At 43.5% G+C, this 15,449-nt stretch overlaps 1 protein-coding gene across 1 annotated transcript in view; it reads right to left on the bottom strand.

Annotated features, from left to right (window-relative positions):
- Window positions 1-356: 356 nt before the first annotated feature.
- Window positions 357-15,449, bottom strand: part of Edem1 (ER degradation enhancing alpha-mannosidase like protein 1) — a 31,063-nt gene continuing 15,970 nt past the window's right edge. Inside the window, exons 4-12 of the mRNA XM_059258310.1 lie at window positions 14,706-14,877; window positions 13,042-13,225; window positions 11,207-11,381; window positions 8,910-9,030; window positions 8,200-8,370; window positions 6,567-6,640; window positions 4,935-5,031; window positions 3,106-3,309; window positions 357-2,015 (exon numbers count right to left, since the gene is read on the bottom strand). Coding sequence (XP_059114293.1) covers window positions 1,926-2,015; window positions 3,106-3,309; window positions 4,935-5,031; window positions 6,567-6,640; window positions 8,200-8,370; window positions 8,910-9,030; window positions 11,207-11,381; window positions 13,042-13,225; window positions 14,706-14,877 — 1,288 coding nt within the window. The 3' untranslated portion in view covers window positions 357-1,925. The remainder of the gene's footprint in view (window positions 2,016-3,105; window positions 3,310-4,934; window positions 5,032-6,566; window positions 6,641-8,199; window positions 8,371-8,909; window positions 9,031-11,206; window positions 11,382-13,041; window positions 13,226-14,705; window positions 14,878-15,449) is intronic.

The raw sequence follows: 15,449 nt of genomic DNA, 5'->3' as shown, positions 1-15,449 counted from the left end.
GTGAGGAGCCCAGGTGAGAGAGGACTGTTGGGTGTTGACATATACTACAATACCGTTGTCACAGAACCAGAGAAATGGGGAAGACGGTAAAGGAGGGAAGCATGAAGAACACACTTCCTCCCCAAAGGTCTTCATTGTCCCTAGTGGGTCATTCACAGTCACACGTGAATTTGCGAAGGTAAAAAGGGTACACACACACACACATACACATACACACACACACACACACACACACACACACGTGTACATGCATGTTTAACACTTCTGCTAAATTAACAAACACATGTAAAATAGATAATTTTCTCAAAGAAAGCTTTCTATACAGTCGATGAGACATTGTTGAACACAGTCAATGCTTGTGAAATCAAAAGAAAACAGAAGCATTTAATATTCTTAACAAATAAATAAAACCAATTGCATAGTGTTTAAAAGATGACACATTCACTACTGAAACTCCCACTCTAAAAATGCCAAGGAACTGAATGGCATATCTATTTTCAAAGCAGTAACATATTTTGAAGAAAGACTATAATTTCTCCCTTTTGACTAAAATCAAATGGTTCAGAGGCTTTTTTCCTGCCTACAGGAGACTGGAATGAACTAATTTTAAGTGTATAAACAGTACACAGGGAAGACAAAGATACATGAGGCTGGACCAGCTTTCTCATAGATTTCCTACCCTTTGCCCAGGATGCCTTTCGACATGTCACAACGCAAGGAAGCCAGGCGGGGGTCAGGCCCAACTCTGCTTTTTAACAACAGTCTGTGTAAATTCAGCAAGCTTTCTAATTTCAGCTAAAGAAACAACAAAGAGCATCTTCTCATAATTTCCTCCTTTATGCCTGGCTGAAATCACAGGTTCAAAAGGCAAAGGCTGGCAAACTGATCTCCAGAATCTTCCTCATACCCACCCTGCTCTTTCTTGGTCCCATCATATGGCAATACAAAACAAGCTGTCTAGAGCCACCAGTGGCTGTGACAGCCAATGGCTCAAACAAAACCCCTAAGGCACTAATCTAAAGCCTGTATCACAGAGAAATGGCTCAAGGATGTCAGAAAGTCATCTGATCATTTCTTTGTCCCTGATTAGCTAATTGGCACTACACATAAGCCAACAAGAACAGAAGTCTAACCCAAAGATGGTCAGCATTGAGTATCCTCGGTTATGAAACACGAGAGATGGAAGTTCACACAATCCTAAGGTTTTCCTCTCCCTAGAAGGCACCTGGTTCTGGAACCATAGGAGTTCTGCAGGTAAGTTGATGTTGAGAATAAATGCAAATTACAGCTCAAAAGATCTGTTAGTTAATCTCATAGATTCCAACCTAACTTTAGAGGCTGTCTGTCAGATTTCTGGCTAGACCATGACACTAAAACAAGTAACACTAAATTACTTTAGGATATAAATAAACCAGGTGAATTTCCCCCATGGGATCCAAAATCACGGCTGGCTATCCTGGGGACAGCATGATGACCCCATAAGACAGGAAGGATGACACTTTCACTGCAGTAAGTAGTGATGCTGAGTAAACCTCAGGACCTTTGCACAGGAATTGCATTCCTGATCCTCTAGCAAAGAGGTAGCAATACTTCAGCACAGCAAGTGGAGGCAAAGCGAGGAGACTGGCATTCCGTGTATGGAGTTGGGAAGAACAATCCAAAGAGGCCGAATCCATTGTGCTTAAGAACATCAGCATATCACAAAAAGCTCCCACGTAGCTTCCCATTTCTAATTATATCCTTCAGAAAAATAGGGTATTTTATTAAAGAGAAGGGAAACACTAAGTGCAAGAATCACCCCGAGGTAAGAATTGGACAGCAACTTCTACAGCGTCACAGACGCACAGACTCCACCCTTCCATCTCAGAGGGGATTTTGGTATGCTTGGGTTTGGTTTAAGGTCTGGTCACACTGAGGCGAGCAGGTCAAATCAAGCCAACCATCTGGTCGATCTGGCGCATGTAGATGCTCTTTAAGGGCAGGGAGTATCGCCTCTCATCAGGAACACGATTGCACTGGAAAGACAAGAATGAGGGAGATGTGAGATTTGAGCTAGAAACCCAGAAAACTTGAATCCATGGAGTGACATGCTGAGACAGAGGCGTCTGTGCATTAGGGGGGAGTGAACAGAACAGCACCCCTGGCCTTTCCCACCTAAGGCACCAGCAACAACGTCCAGCCTCCATTTGTACCAAAAAAATGACTCCAGACACTGCCAATGTCCCTGAACAAATGACCCAACTCAACTATGCAGCAAGTTTGAAGCCAGTCAAGGCTACATGAGATCCTGTCTCAAAACACAAAACAATAACAAAAACACAAAACAATAACAAAAAGATGATTTAAAAAAGAGTGACTGCAAGCCAGGCCATGGTGGCGCACGCCTTTAATGCCAGCACTCGGGAGGCAGAGGCAGGTGCATCTCTGTGAGTTTGAGGCCAGCCTGGGCTACAGAGTGAGTTCCAGGACAGGCTCCAAAACTACACAGAGAAACCCTGTCTCAAAAAACAAACAAACAAAAAGAATGACTGCTTTCCCTGTCCTACTGGTGGGTGGTGGTAGTCTTCCCTGTGGATCCCTCTCCTCACCCTCTGCCACTGGTCTGGCCAAAGGAATGTGTTCTGATGGACTACAGTAACACTATTCTCTGCCCTTTGGCTTCTGGTGGAAGCAGCTAAGGAGGCGCACCAGGAAGAGATCAGGAAGAGTCAGGCACAGTGACACACATCTGTAATTCTAGCACTGGGAATTAGAAGGAGAAGAACCAGAGGTTCAAGGCCAGCCTCTACTGCACAGTCCAAAGCCAGCTTGTGCTACAGCAGTAACTGAGACCTTGCATCAAAATACAATTACAATAGTCCACTCCACAGACATCAGATGAAGAGACGGGGGAGGGATCGCTCTCCACCTGCCCCTGCGGCCAGGGCTGGTACCCGCAGTGCTGGTCCCAGTTCCTCTACATCCCAGTACCACCTACGTAAATGGTCCCTTTATGGATTCTTGTCAGATTACACAATCTGAGTGTGTCATCTATTTCGTGTCAGAATTCTGAATGCCAAAGGAGTTAATTTTCTTTTTCCACATGCAGTGGAAAAAGCAACTCACATTAGAACTGGAGTTAATGATTTTGAGCTCCTGAGACTTAGGCCTGTGCACAAACTTTTCCTCTTGGTCCCGCTCCCCATCTTCTGAGAAGAACTCCTTCCAAGGCAATTCCCGAAGGCGTTTGTCCACAGATATGATGTGGCCCTCTGTTGTAAACATGTATCTGGTTCCAGATTTGTGTACTGGATTCTCTTCATCAAACAGCTAGACACAGAGAAAAAGAAGCAATAAGGAAACTGGGACTGGCCAGGCATGATGGCATATAGGTTTAATCTGCGCTCTAGGGAGGAAGAGGCAAGTAGATCTCTATGAGTCTAAGGCAAGCCTGGTCTACATAGTGAGTTCCAGGACAGCCATGACAGAAAGAAGGGGGTGGGGTGGGCAGAGAGGGCAGGGGAGGGAGAGGAGAGGAGAGAAATAGAGCTAGGATATGGCTCTAGTTCTTTCAAAGCACACCCAGCCCCTGGGGTCAATCCCAAGCACCACCTTTAAGAATAAACCTACACCTGGTAACTGGAGAACTTTTGAACTAACTCATAGCAAAGGGTTCTGAGCTTCCGGGGAACAGAACGGGATTAAGAGGCATTAGCTAACAGCTAGGATTCCAAGCTCAGGGCTGCAGTGAAGTGTTTATTTTGTTTAAACTTGGATGCCTGGATATGCCCCAGTCCTCACTCCCTGTGGAGAACCTGATTATCAGAAACCCGAGGGCCAGAACCCAGGCACAGGCAGTCTATAAGGACTCTCCAGATAATTTTCACTCACACCTCTCCCTGGAGTTTTCACACCTGAATCCTAGAACTAACTACCCTCTGCCTCATATACCCCAGACTGTAAGTGGAGATGCTGGAGGGAAGAACATAGACTTCACCCATCACCTTATCCAAAACTTGGCTTTGCACACTATCAGTGCAGGCTTTTGTCAATAATAAATTCTCAAGCTCATTCTTCTCAGTGTGAAAGAAGTCTTCACAAGGGCCCCAGGGTCATTTCTACCTAGCTAGGTCTGAGGACCAGTGAACTATGGGACACAACTATTATTACTGCTGCTGTCTCCACCTCCAAACACTCTGTGCCTTTCAAGTGTTGTTTGTATATAGCCGTGACAGAAGAGAGGCTATACACAGAAGTATACAGGACTACACATGTCTATGACAGAATACAGAAGCTGAAAGAGCACTGGACACGGCTCATTCAGCTATGTGGTCACCCCAAGACCTCAGCCAAGTCAGCTGACCTCTCAGTGTAAGCTGTAGTTCTCAAAACAGTAGAATGAAGAGTAACTATATAATCCCAAGGTCTCTATCAGGTCCAGAAATTCTCCCCTCCCCACATAAACAAAGGCATGCCTGAAGATATGCATGGGAACCTGGAGGCACCTCTGCTGTAGGTCAGAGCCAATACCACATGTCAAGAGCTGTGAATACCACTCCCAGACTGGGAGTATAGCTCAGTGGTAAAATACCTGGCTGGCTTGCACAAGGCTCTGAGTTCAATGTCCAGTACCCCAGGGGAAATAAAAAGGAAGAAAAACACTGCTTTCCTCTTCGCAGAAGCCTCCAGACACCACCATCTAGCTGATTCTCTACCAGTCCTTACCTGCACTTCCCAGTCCCTAACCATGAGCTCATTTCTGTCTCCAGGAGGCTGACAACCAGGGAGGAAGACAGCACCATTCTTTTGTCTTGACCAGGCTTGTAACTCTGGGAATGTACATTCCCCAGCACAGAGCAGTGACTAGTAAATATTTGTCTGACAGAAGACTGCATAAATGTTTGCTCTCTGCAGCCAGCACTAAATACCTCTGGTTAATCTTGCAACACACGTACCAGATACAAGTATTTACAGGTCTCACTGAGAAAGAAGCTCTCCATCCGGTCCTCTTTAGACTTGTCTATGACGTGATGCAGAGTGGCATACCCACACCTACAAAAAAAAAGTTCAGTTAGCCCTGCTTCAGGATCTTTCCCTTGTGCTCATTACCTGCCAGAATATTCTATTATCAAGAGAATCAACCTACTTCTCCAACACAACGTAAAAAATAACTATGCTAGGTTGAGGGGCTGTTCCTTTTCTTTTTTCTTTTTTAGCATGAAATATTTGCAAATTTACTTTAAAGCATCTTGGATTGCTTCTTATCAGGTTAGCTCCAAACTGGGGATGGAAGACAGTGGAGGGTGTTTACCAAAAGCCAAACATGGCACCATGAGAATAACTAAGAATAAATTTAGAAGGACTGATTTAAATTGTTCATTCCAATATTTGTAGAAATGAATTATTATTGGAATATCCTAACAGTATTTTCTATTATATACTTCTCGGTAATGTACAAAAAAGCAGGCTGAAAAATACAAGTATATTTTTATATATGTGTATGCATATATACATACAACATATGCATAAATATAACAAACTGAAAAGATACTAAGCTTGGGTACTTCAGTGTTTACCATGGTGACCTATAGGTATAAATCACAAGAATCTTCCACTCTTGGTATCTTCTGTGCTAATTAAGTGCTTTAATGAATTACTGGCATAAAAATAAACTTTTCAAAAAGAATACAATTTCCTGAAATCTTACATGAAAGTGGGAGGTGGCATAAAAATGTGATTTCCATTATAATGGAGGCATTCTACAAGATCAAAAGGTAAACCATTTCTCTATCAAACTGACATTAATAATCTGTACTACACATTTAAAATGCAAATAACATTTCCTGGCTGGAGAGAGGACTCCCTGGCCATCAAACCTGACACCCTGAGTTCAGTCCCCAGGACCCACCCAGTGTAGGGAGAGGAAAGAGTCCTGCAGGTTGTCCTCTGACCTCCACTCCTGCACCGGGGCATGCATGCGGCAACCCTGCTCCCACATGCACGTGCATGTGCACACACACACACACACACACACACACACACACACACACACACACACTAAACATAATTTAAATAAATCACAAAGGGACTAGAGACGGCTCAACAGTTAAGAGCATGCCGTGCCCTTGCTGAGGACCTCAGTTTGGTTCCCACTGCCCACAATGGGCAGCGCACAACCAACTTCAACTCTCCACACAGACACACACTCACAGACATAATTAAAATATTAAAAAACAAACAAACAAAAAATAAAAAACGGGGGGGGGGGGGGTAAAGAAATGGCTTAGGGGTTAAGAGTACTAGCTGCTCTTCCAGAGGATCCAAGTTCAATTCCCAGCACTCACATGGAAACCCACAAGCATCTGTAACCCAGTCACAGGGGATCCGATGCCCTCTCTGGCCTCCAAGGACACACACGGTGCAGACAAATAAGCAGATAAAACATTCATACACATAAAATATATAAATAAAAAATTTAAATACAATATACATAACTAAATTTAATTTTTTAAAAATAGCATTTCTCCAGAACAACTCTCAGTCAATCACAAGCATTCAAACAATACAAAGGAGTTTAGAAAACTGACTTGACTTTTGTGTATTTTTCCAGACTCTGCAGAATGTCCATTCCTACATGGAGGTAGAAGGGATTCTTGGTTGCCTAGACAGAAGACATGAGAATGTGATGCAGGAAGGGCTTGGAAGAGACTCCGTCAACACACATCATAATGACTACAGGGGTTCCCTGAGGAGTCGGGTCCCCAGGTAAAGGAAGGAACAGAGCCAGACTCACCTCATCTGACTAAGGCATTCGGTCCGCAAATACCTGTGATGGGTTTAACTGTACTCAGGGTCAGGAAATCTGCGCAAGGGCAGAGCACCACATGGGCTCTATTGATACCTACCTTGGTCAGAAAAGAAATAATGCCCACCCTCCAGATACTTATCAGAGAACAAATCCTTCCATCTTGCCTCAGAACTCCCTAAAAACTTAAGATGCAAAGACAAGGTAAGAGGGTCTTTGTGTCACTCCAATTACTGCACCGTGAGGCCAGTGAAGGGGATGACAGTCCTCTAGGCTCTAATGAGACCTGAATTTCTCTTTCAGCTTTCCTGTAATCATCCAGGAAATCAGAGTTCAGGTCCTTACTCCTCCGTCACATGCTCTCTGATTATGGGAGAAGATTCTCTAGGAAGATGAGACTCTTACCCCAGAACTTCTAATTCATGCCTACTGCCAACCTACAGCAACAAGAGGAAAGAGCAGCATGTTGGCTGCCTCTAGGTTAAGAGCCTGGGATAGCCTTAGAGGAGAAACCTGTAAGTGGAAGATTCCTCTGGATTCTATGTCCATGGTGGACAAGGATGAGTTGACAATAAGAAAGAGGCGTTAAAGCTACAGGCAATAGGACTAAGCTACCGATAAGCCCTTCAGCAGCGGAAGAGGGGAGGGCTATGTCCTCAGAACATGGGGGCTTCACTTTACGAGAAGCTCAGAGAAACCACGTCTGAGATCAAGACAATCTCGAAACCTTGTGAGGTCTCCTGAGATACGAGTGCTAACATCAGTTTCACTGAGCACTAACCCCTCCCCATACTATTTTTTCAAACTAGAAGCAGTGACTTCTAGTTCAGTATAAATAAATTTAAATTTAAATTTCCTTAAATAAATCTGAAGCACAGAATGAATCCTACTATCAGAATCTCTAAGAATGGGGTCCTTGCACACTGCAGTTTCCTGTCTCATACCTACTAAGCTCAGCAGAGCCAGCTTCCTGGGAAGTATATGTACAGAGCATGTGAAAAAGTTTGTGTACCAGGCTTCAGCTGTCAAGGAGACATTTGATAGTAACATTTCCTCTGTTACTACAGTAATTGCACAAAAAGAAATCCTCCTTTTAAAAACATATACACACACACAAAAAAAATCTTTTTGTGTCAATACTTTTATATAAATCAGAGAACTGGAAAAAAAATATTAGATCCCCCCCAAGGGTTCTTTGGCCAAACAAATCTGGAAAACTGAAAGATAAAATCTTTCCTTGAATATTAAAAGAAAAATAAGCCCATAGTAAAGCCAGGAATCTTTATAAAACGTGAGGTTAAAAGCACATTTGGCTGCAGACACTTTCTCCACCCTACAGACTCAAGAGAAGTGACCTCTAGCAAGACAGAAACAGGCAGCAAGTCTATCACGTCAGTGCTCAGTAAGCCCATTACCTGGTAGAGGAGATACGTGGACTCCACCAACTCTGGTCTCAGCGGGTAGAAGAGAACATCAGGGGCCTGGAGTTGCCAGTTATAGCGCTCAGGGAGGGCCCCGTACCGCTTCCATATGGCATAGTAGAAGGCGTGGAGGCAGATGGCGTCTTCCACATCCCCTATCAGAACCTACGGAGACAGCCCAGACAAATTCTCTAAATCACAGGCAGATTTGCAAATCTAAGAACTGATTCACAGGGGCATCAAGATGTGCTATTAACCCCTCAAATCCAAAGAGTCAGAGAATGCTCAGGATAAAAAGGGAGACTTCCCAATAAAGGCTTATTCTTAATAAATCAGTGTGTGTGTGTGTGTGTGTGTGTGTGTGTGTGTGTGTGTGTGTGTGTACATGCATCTGTAGTGTATGTACACATGTATATTTGCTCATGTTATATACTTAGAGGCCAAAGTAGAACATCTGCTCTATCACTCTTGACCTTATTCCCTGGAGCTAGGCTAGCAACCAGCAAGCCCCTGCAGCGAACCTCCCATCTCTGTGTGCTGCCCACCCCCACCCCCAGCACAGGGATTATTAGGTGCACGCTGCCACCACTGGCTTTTTAGGTGAGTGCTGAAGATTCAAACTCAGGTCTGCAGGCTCATCCAGCAAGCGCTCTTACCCACTGAGCCCCCTCCCCAGGCCTCCTCAACAAGTGAGTGCACCATACCTGCAGTCCGGGGAAGAAAGCCTGCAGAGAGTCAATCCAGGTGTTCATGAGCTGCCCACTGAACATGTTCACATTGACATAGAGTGGTGGGTCCCCTTCTCCTTCATTGCAGGCTTCCCGGCTGTGGATCCAAGAGGACAAGCCAAGGTGAAAAGGAAGCTTGCAGACTGAGCTCCAGCTCTATCCCTCGGGCAGTTTACCTGCCGGTGTTTCGTTGACGCAAAATCAGTGTTCACTTTTTCTTAACTCCTTCCTTAAACCTGTGGCAGTAAGACTGCCTGTAGGCGCCTACACACGAACCTAGTTCTAAACGTACTCTTTGTGAAATATCAAGCCTTCATTACATTTACAGAAAGCACTTTGGGGGTTGGGGATTTAGCTCAGTGGTAGAGCGCTTGCCTAGTAAGTGCAAGGTCCTGGGTTCGATCCTCAGCTCTAAAAAAAAAAAAAGAAAGAAAGAAAAAAGACAAAAATAACAAAATAGAAAGTACTTGGACATTCGAGTTTGAGAACACTGACATGTAACAGAATTGGTCTGTGTTGGCCTTGACCCAAGCGGGGAAGCATATTTTATTCTCTTCGGAGTCTCTTCTCTGGTACAGAAAGAACACGGTCCTATAAAAAAAAGGCCTGACAGGATGCATCAAGGCAGGACCCTGAGAGCTTTCTCCTCAATTTAGTTCAGTATTTTGTAAAGCTAAAATGAACCGAGCATAGTAGTGAATGACTATAATCACACGCAGAAGCTGAGGCAGGAGGATAGCAAGTCTCGGAAATCAAAGAAGAGCACATTTCAGCAAAAAATAGTAAAACTGCAATACAAAGAAAATTAGCATAATCTCTCCAGAACAATGGCATTCAAACCATGCAGCAATCCACATTTGCGGTTTATAAGGGTTGTCTGGCAAAACAACCAAAAGAGCTGTAGCAACAGCTACACTGAGCACCCACACCCAGGAAAAGAAAACAAAGGAAAGCAAAAATGACAGCTGTAGAAGTGTTATTATTATTAGTAGTAGTATTGCAAGACTTTAAATTTTTTGTTTGTGCATTTGTGAGTGTCTGCATGTATGTTCAATCCTGTGCGTGTGGGTGCCCAAAGAGGTCAGAAGAAGGTATCAAATACCCTGGAGCTGGAGTTAGGGGCTGTGAGCCACCACATATGGGGTTTGGGAACCAAACTTAGGTCCTCTGTGAAAGCGAGAGTTTTCTTAGTCTCTGAGCCATCTCTCCAGCCCCCAAAGCTCTCACAACAATGGTCCCCACAACGGCTGTTACAGAAATAAAGTCAACAGCTCGTGAAACCAGAAGCTCAGTAGCTATTACTTGCATTAGTCATTTAGTACACACATGTACAGAGAAACGCCTGGGGAAGGGGGAGCTGGGGGCTGAGGCAGAAGACTCTGCAGCTTTGCACAGCTTTTCCATAGCCACAGTCTCTATGGACATTCGGAATGTACTGAAAAAAAAAATAGCAAACTATTTTAAACAGACTTTGAGCAGGGGTAGGGGTCGGGGTAACTATCCATTATTTCATACTTAGAAAGGGTAATTCTGGGGCTGGAGAAATGGTTCAGGGCTTAAGAGTACTTCATATGAGATCCTGGACCAAAATCAATGACTCACCAGTTCCCAGATCTCTGGCCCTTAGGAAATGTGAGATATTTTAAGCTACCAGGTTTGGAGATACTATGCTACACAAGGACCAACTCCCAAATGACTCACAATCAATTAAGAGAGATGGTAAGTAAGAACACAAACAGACCCTGGAAGTTTATATTAAGAAAAATGGAGCCGGCAGGGTAGCTCACAACTGTCATCCCAGCACACAGGAGGCTATTGCAAGAAGTGATGTGAATCACCTGCAGGCCATGGCAGCTAAAGAATAAGAATAGGACCCTTGCTGTGTGGTGGAACACAGCTGTGATCCCACACTTGGGAAGCAGAAGCAGAGGAGTGCTGTAAATTCAAGTCCACATGAGTACCAGGCCAGACAGGGCTATCCAGAGACACTCCACCCCCAAAATTTTTAAATTGAAAGAAGACAGTAAGAAGGTTTGAGGGATAAAGTTGCTTGCCATCAAGCCTGAAAACCCAGATTCCATCCCTGGGTAAAGAACCAATTCCTGTAAATTGTCCCTCTGACCTCCACATGTGTGCCATGGCACACACACCGCTCTCCAAAAACAATAAATACATAGTAATAATAAAATAAATAAATAAATAAAAATGAAAGCAGAGCTGGGCAGGAACTAAACACACTGTATGGCAGTAGAAATGACATCAGAGACACACACCCTCTTCGCAGGTAGCTCTGGATGCTCTGATATGCGGCATTAAACATCTCTAGGTCTTCTTTTTCTCCAAAAAGAATGTAAGATTTCAAGAGGTATTCATAGAAGGAATCCAGACCAGCACCCAAGCCACTCTGCTTTCCAACCCAGTGGCCTGTCTGGATGTTCACAACATTGCCTGTGGAAACAAACAAGGTACTTCAGGTCTCAACCATGGTGGGCAGGGGTGGGGGGTAAGGTCTCCCTCTCCCTACTCCTGTCCCACTGCTTCTCAGCATCCTTATCCCTGGCAGATATGAGGAATGGACAGGTGAGTTTCCATTTTTTGATTAGTCCTATCAGTAACTTGGAAAACAGATCATTCTATAGCACTCAGGTGTGTGTGCACATGTGCATGCATGTAATATTCAATCACATATGAAAAACGGGAATAAACATTTAATGGAAAAAAAAATAGGCTTGATATTTTGCTTTCGCAGAATGGTAATGCATTTCAATACCCAAAGGAGTATTCACAGCCTTTTACCCCCTATTCTCATTCCTTTTCTCATTCTCATTTGTTTTTATAAGCACTATAAAAACAAAAGGTCAGAGCTGGGGATCTAGATCAGTGGTGGAGTATCTGCCTAATATATACAAGGACCTGAGTTCTAACGAACAATAGCCAGGCATGGTAGTGCACAGGTGTAAAGGATGAGGAGTTTGACGTCATCATGGGCTGCACAGAAAGTGGAAGCCAGCAGATGCTACACAGCAAAAATTTTATCAGAAAAGGAAAGCCAAAACAATGTATAGCTTTTAAAACTGGTAACTATGAAAGTAAGGCAAGAATTTGGAAACATCAGAATGATCTGCCAAATGCATGCAGCATGAAAACTTTGTTTCTCTTAGTACTGTGTTATAACTGGAGAGTCCCAAAAGTTACACGTGGAAGACTAACAGGGCCTACAGAGAGCTAAGTGGCCAACCATGTTGAGACAAGGTCTCACTGTGCAGCCCAGGCTGGCCTCAAAAACACCTTAACTCCTGCTTCAGCCTCCAGAGTGCTACACTTACAGGTGTGTGTCACCATAGTCAGCCTGAGTGACTTTATTTCTACTGTTGCTATTCAATGTATAAAGTTTGTACATAAACCTCAGGAGGCAAAATTTACTTAATTTTTTTTATAAATTATTCAATATGGTTCCAAAACAACCAAGTGATTTCCAGATGTCAAAAAGAAAACAAGTCCCAATAAGACAATTTGATGATGTTAAAAACCCATTTTAAAACAACATTGTAAGTTAGCAAATATGGGTAGTTACTAAAGACAAATGTCATGATGAATACATAAAGGATATTATTCGTTATTATGTCTAGTACCAAAGCTGAAACCTTTCCACAATAATTCTTAAATATTTTGACTAAATACTCTCAAGGGTGGGAAAATCCAATATATGTTTCAACTAGGCTTTCACCTAGATTTCTTTTCCCTTTTTTTTTTTTTTTTTTTTTTTAAAGAAGAAAGCCTCTCTACTGGAAATGCTAAATTCCTGTATTTTTAGAAGCTTATACTGAAGCAATAAGTTTGCCTCTGAGACAGTTCTTTTTATGGCATTTCTATTAGCCATAGTTTCTGATGAAATAAATATACCAAAGGATCCAAACTGAGGGGGCTCTAACAGCTGAACATTATTATCTTCCATGGAACCCTTAAACTTCACACCGAGCAAAAGGTCATGTGAAAACTGGACCCATGAAGCGCCAATGGCTGCTGCCGTGAAGTGCAGAGTCCAGAGGAAGAAGGAAAGGGGACCAAAGGTTACACAGACCCACTGATGGCACAAGATGAGCCTCACCTAGCAATCCTGTATTGTTGCTCCGAAGGTTCCAGAGGGCCTTCACAGCTCGTCTGGCCACCCACTCAAAAGTGGAATCCCCCAGCAGCCGGCTCAGAATACCAAACTCCACCAGGAGAGAGCCGGCGCCCGCCGTGCAGGTCTCGTTATTGCTGTCAGGAGGAACGCCGGTCTTCAGGTTCACCTGCGATGGGAAGACTCAAAGTTGTCTGGAAGGCCACATGATGTTGAGCAATTGCACCCCAGCACTCTGGAGGCCAAGGCAGAAGGGTTATAAGTTGGAGGCCAGCCTGGTTACAGAGCAAGTTCAAGGCCAGCCCCAGCTCATAGCAAGACCTCACTTCCAAAAAAAAAAGTTTTGTAGTAAAACTTAAGAAACCACAGTGCTGAAAAGTCACATCATAGATATGACACTCAGCTAATGAACCACACTCACTGCGACTCGGCTCCCCGGTTGTCACGTTATACTCAAGATGAGAAACATGAGCAAACACTAAGAACATTGAGTCTTACCACTATTCATTAAACCATCCCTTTCTGCCAAGCGTCCTTGCAGACTATAGAAGCACCAGGCTGAGTTTGTGGTGTCCCGCACAGGCTCATGTGTCTGAACACTGGGTGCCCAGGCAGTGGGGCTGTTTGCTGAGGCTATGGAATCTTTAAGAACTTTTATGCCTTGCTGGAGGAAGTACATCACTGGGGGTGGGCTTTGAGGGTTTATAACCTCATCCTACTTCCTGTTCGCTTTCTCTGCTTCCTGCTGCTCCATACCTTCCCTGACATTTTGGACTCTCCCTTTAGAATCATAAGCTAAAACAAATTCTTCTGTTAAATTACTTTTGGTTTTGGTATTTCATCACAGCAACGGAAAAGTAACTAATACAGGGTTAGAGACAAATACAAGCTGTAGTGGATTCTAGACTAGTTTCTAAAGACTCACTCCTGCTCAGCAAACACAAACAACTGGCAGAGGTTCAGCCACAGTATGACGGCCAATTTCATCATGGAGTTTCTGTGGTCTGGCACTTCTCACGATTACTGCAACGGCAACGGCTGACACAATTCCCAGAAGAGTTATCTGGCTTGCTAAATCAGATGCCAAATACACACTCTCATTGTATCTAAATCGGCATCTAATTGGCTGGTCCTGGAGGCTTCACTTGCAGGCATGTGAAGTAATCAAATGAACATTCATGGAGCTCCCGCACACATGTAAGGATCTTTGGGAAACATATCCAAGTCAGAAATGAAGAAACATTCTCCACACTAGCTAGTAACAGAAAATGCAAACCACACATGAACAGTGAACACAGTTCTTCAACTTGAAAAACTAACTGTTATATTACTGTATGTCTAGAACACAGAAAGTACGCAGTAAATGCTGAAAAGTTTTAAAAACTGACATTATGTTTAGGACCAAATCCTCTCTAAGGACATCACTCTCTTCTTATAGCCAGGCTTCATCTCTTTTATAAGTTTTAATTCAGGAAAATTGTGAAGAATGAACACAAAGGAACAAACCAGCCAGGTAGGTAACTCACACCTGCAATGCTAACATCTGGAAAGTTGATGGAAGAAAATCACAAGTTCAAGGCCAGCCGGAGGTACATGGCACAAGATTATTTCTCAAAAACAACAAACAATGGAACAAAGCAGTCACTTACCCGAGGATAGGGGATCCCTGTCTTGGTGTTTTCAAAAGCTGGCAGGAGCCGCACGGCCAGGTCATGGGCCATGTACAACAATTCATTATCATAATCCTCAATTGTCATGTCACCAAAGGGCTGTCTGGAGTCAGTTATTATTCTGTGAGCAGAAAGGAGGCTTCCCAGAACCCTGACACAGGAAGAAAAAAATAATAATAAAAACACATTGCTACAAGTGCACAGAACACAATTTACAAAGACGAAACATGTCTTTACTTCTTCTCAGGCTCCAAGCTGCCTGGAGAAGAACCTGATTCAGTAGCTTCTGACAGTCCCCTCTGGCGCTAAGTGACTGATTCTCAGTTCACTGCGTTGCTAACAGGAAGATAGGGAATTATCCATTCAAGACAACCGAAGATGCCACCTAAAGCATTAACGAATTTGGTCACCTTAATCTTAGGACATTAAGAAAAGGAACTATGCTAACCAGGAAAGCACCCACTGGTTGTTCTCAAAGGACATATTTCTTATTAGCATCAGTAAATTCCTATTGATTCATCTCACTTGGTAAAGAAACATTAGCCATATGAAAAACAGAATAAGATACAGCAGAGCTATGTAACTTCTATAGGTCTGACTGTCTGGTAATTGATGAACTGTCCCAGTGCCTAATAGACAACATGGAAAAGGAAATGATAAAATGAGAGATACTGAAAAATCGATACCCTCTTAGACTTATGTCCTTGGAGATACGTAAATGTC

This window comes from Peromyscus eremicus, chromosome 3 (genome assembly GCF_949786415.1).
Source record: "Peromyscus eremicus chromosome 3, PerEre_H2_v1, whole genome shotgun sequence".
Lineage (NCBI taxonomy): Eukaryota > Metazoa > Chordata > Mammalia > Rodentia > Cricetidae > Peromyscus > Peromyscus eremicus.
The sequence above is the reverse complement of the archived record's forward strand: the minus strand, read 5'-3'. Positions and strand labels throughout refer to the sequence as shown.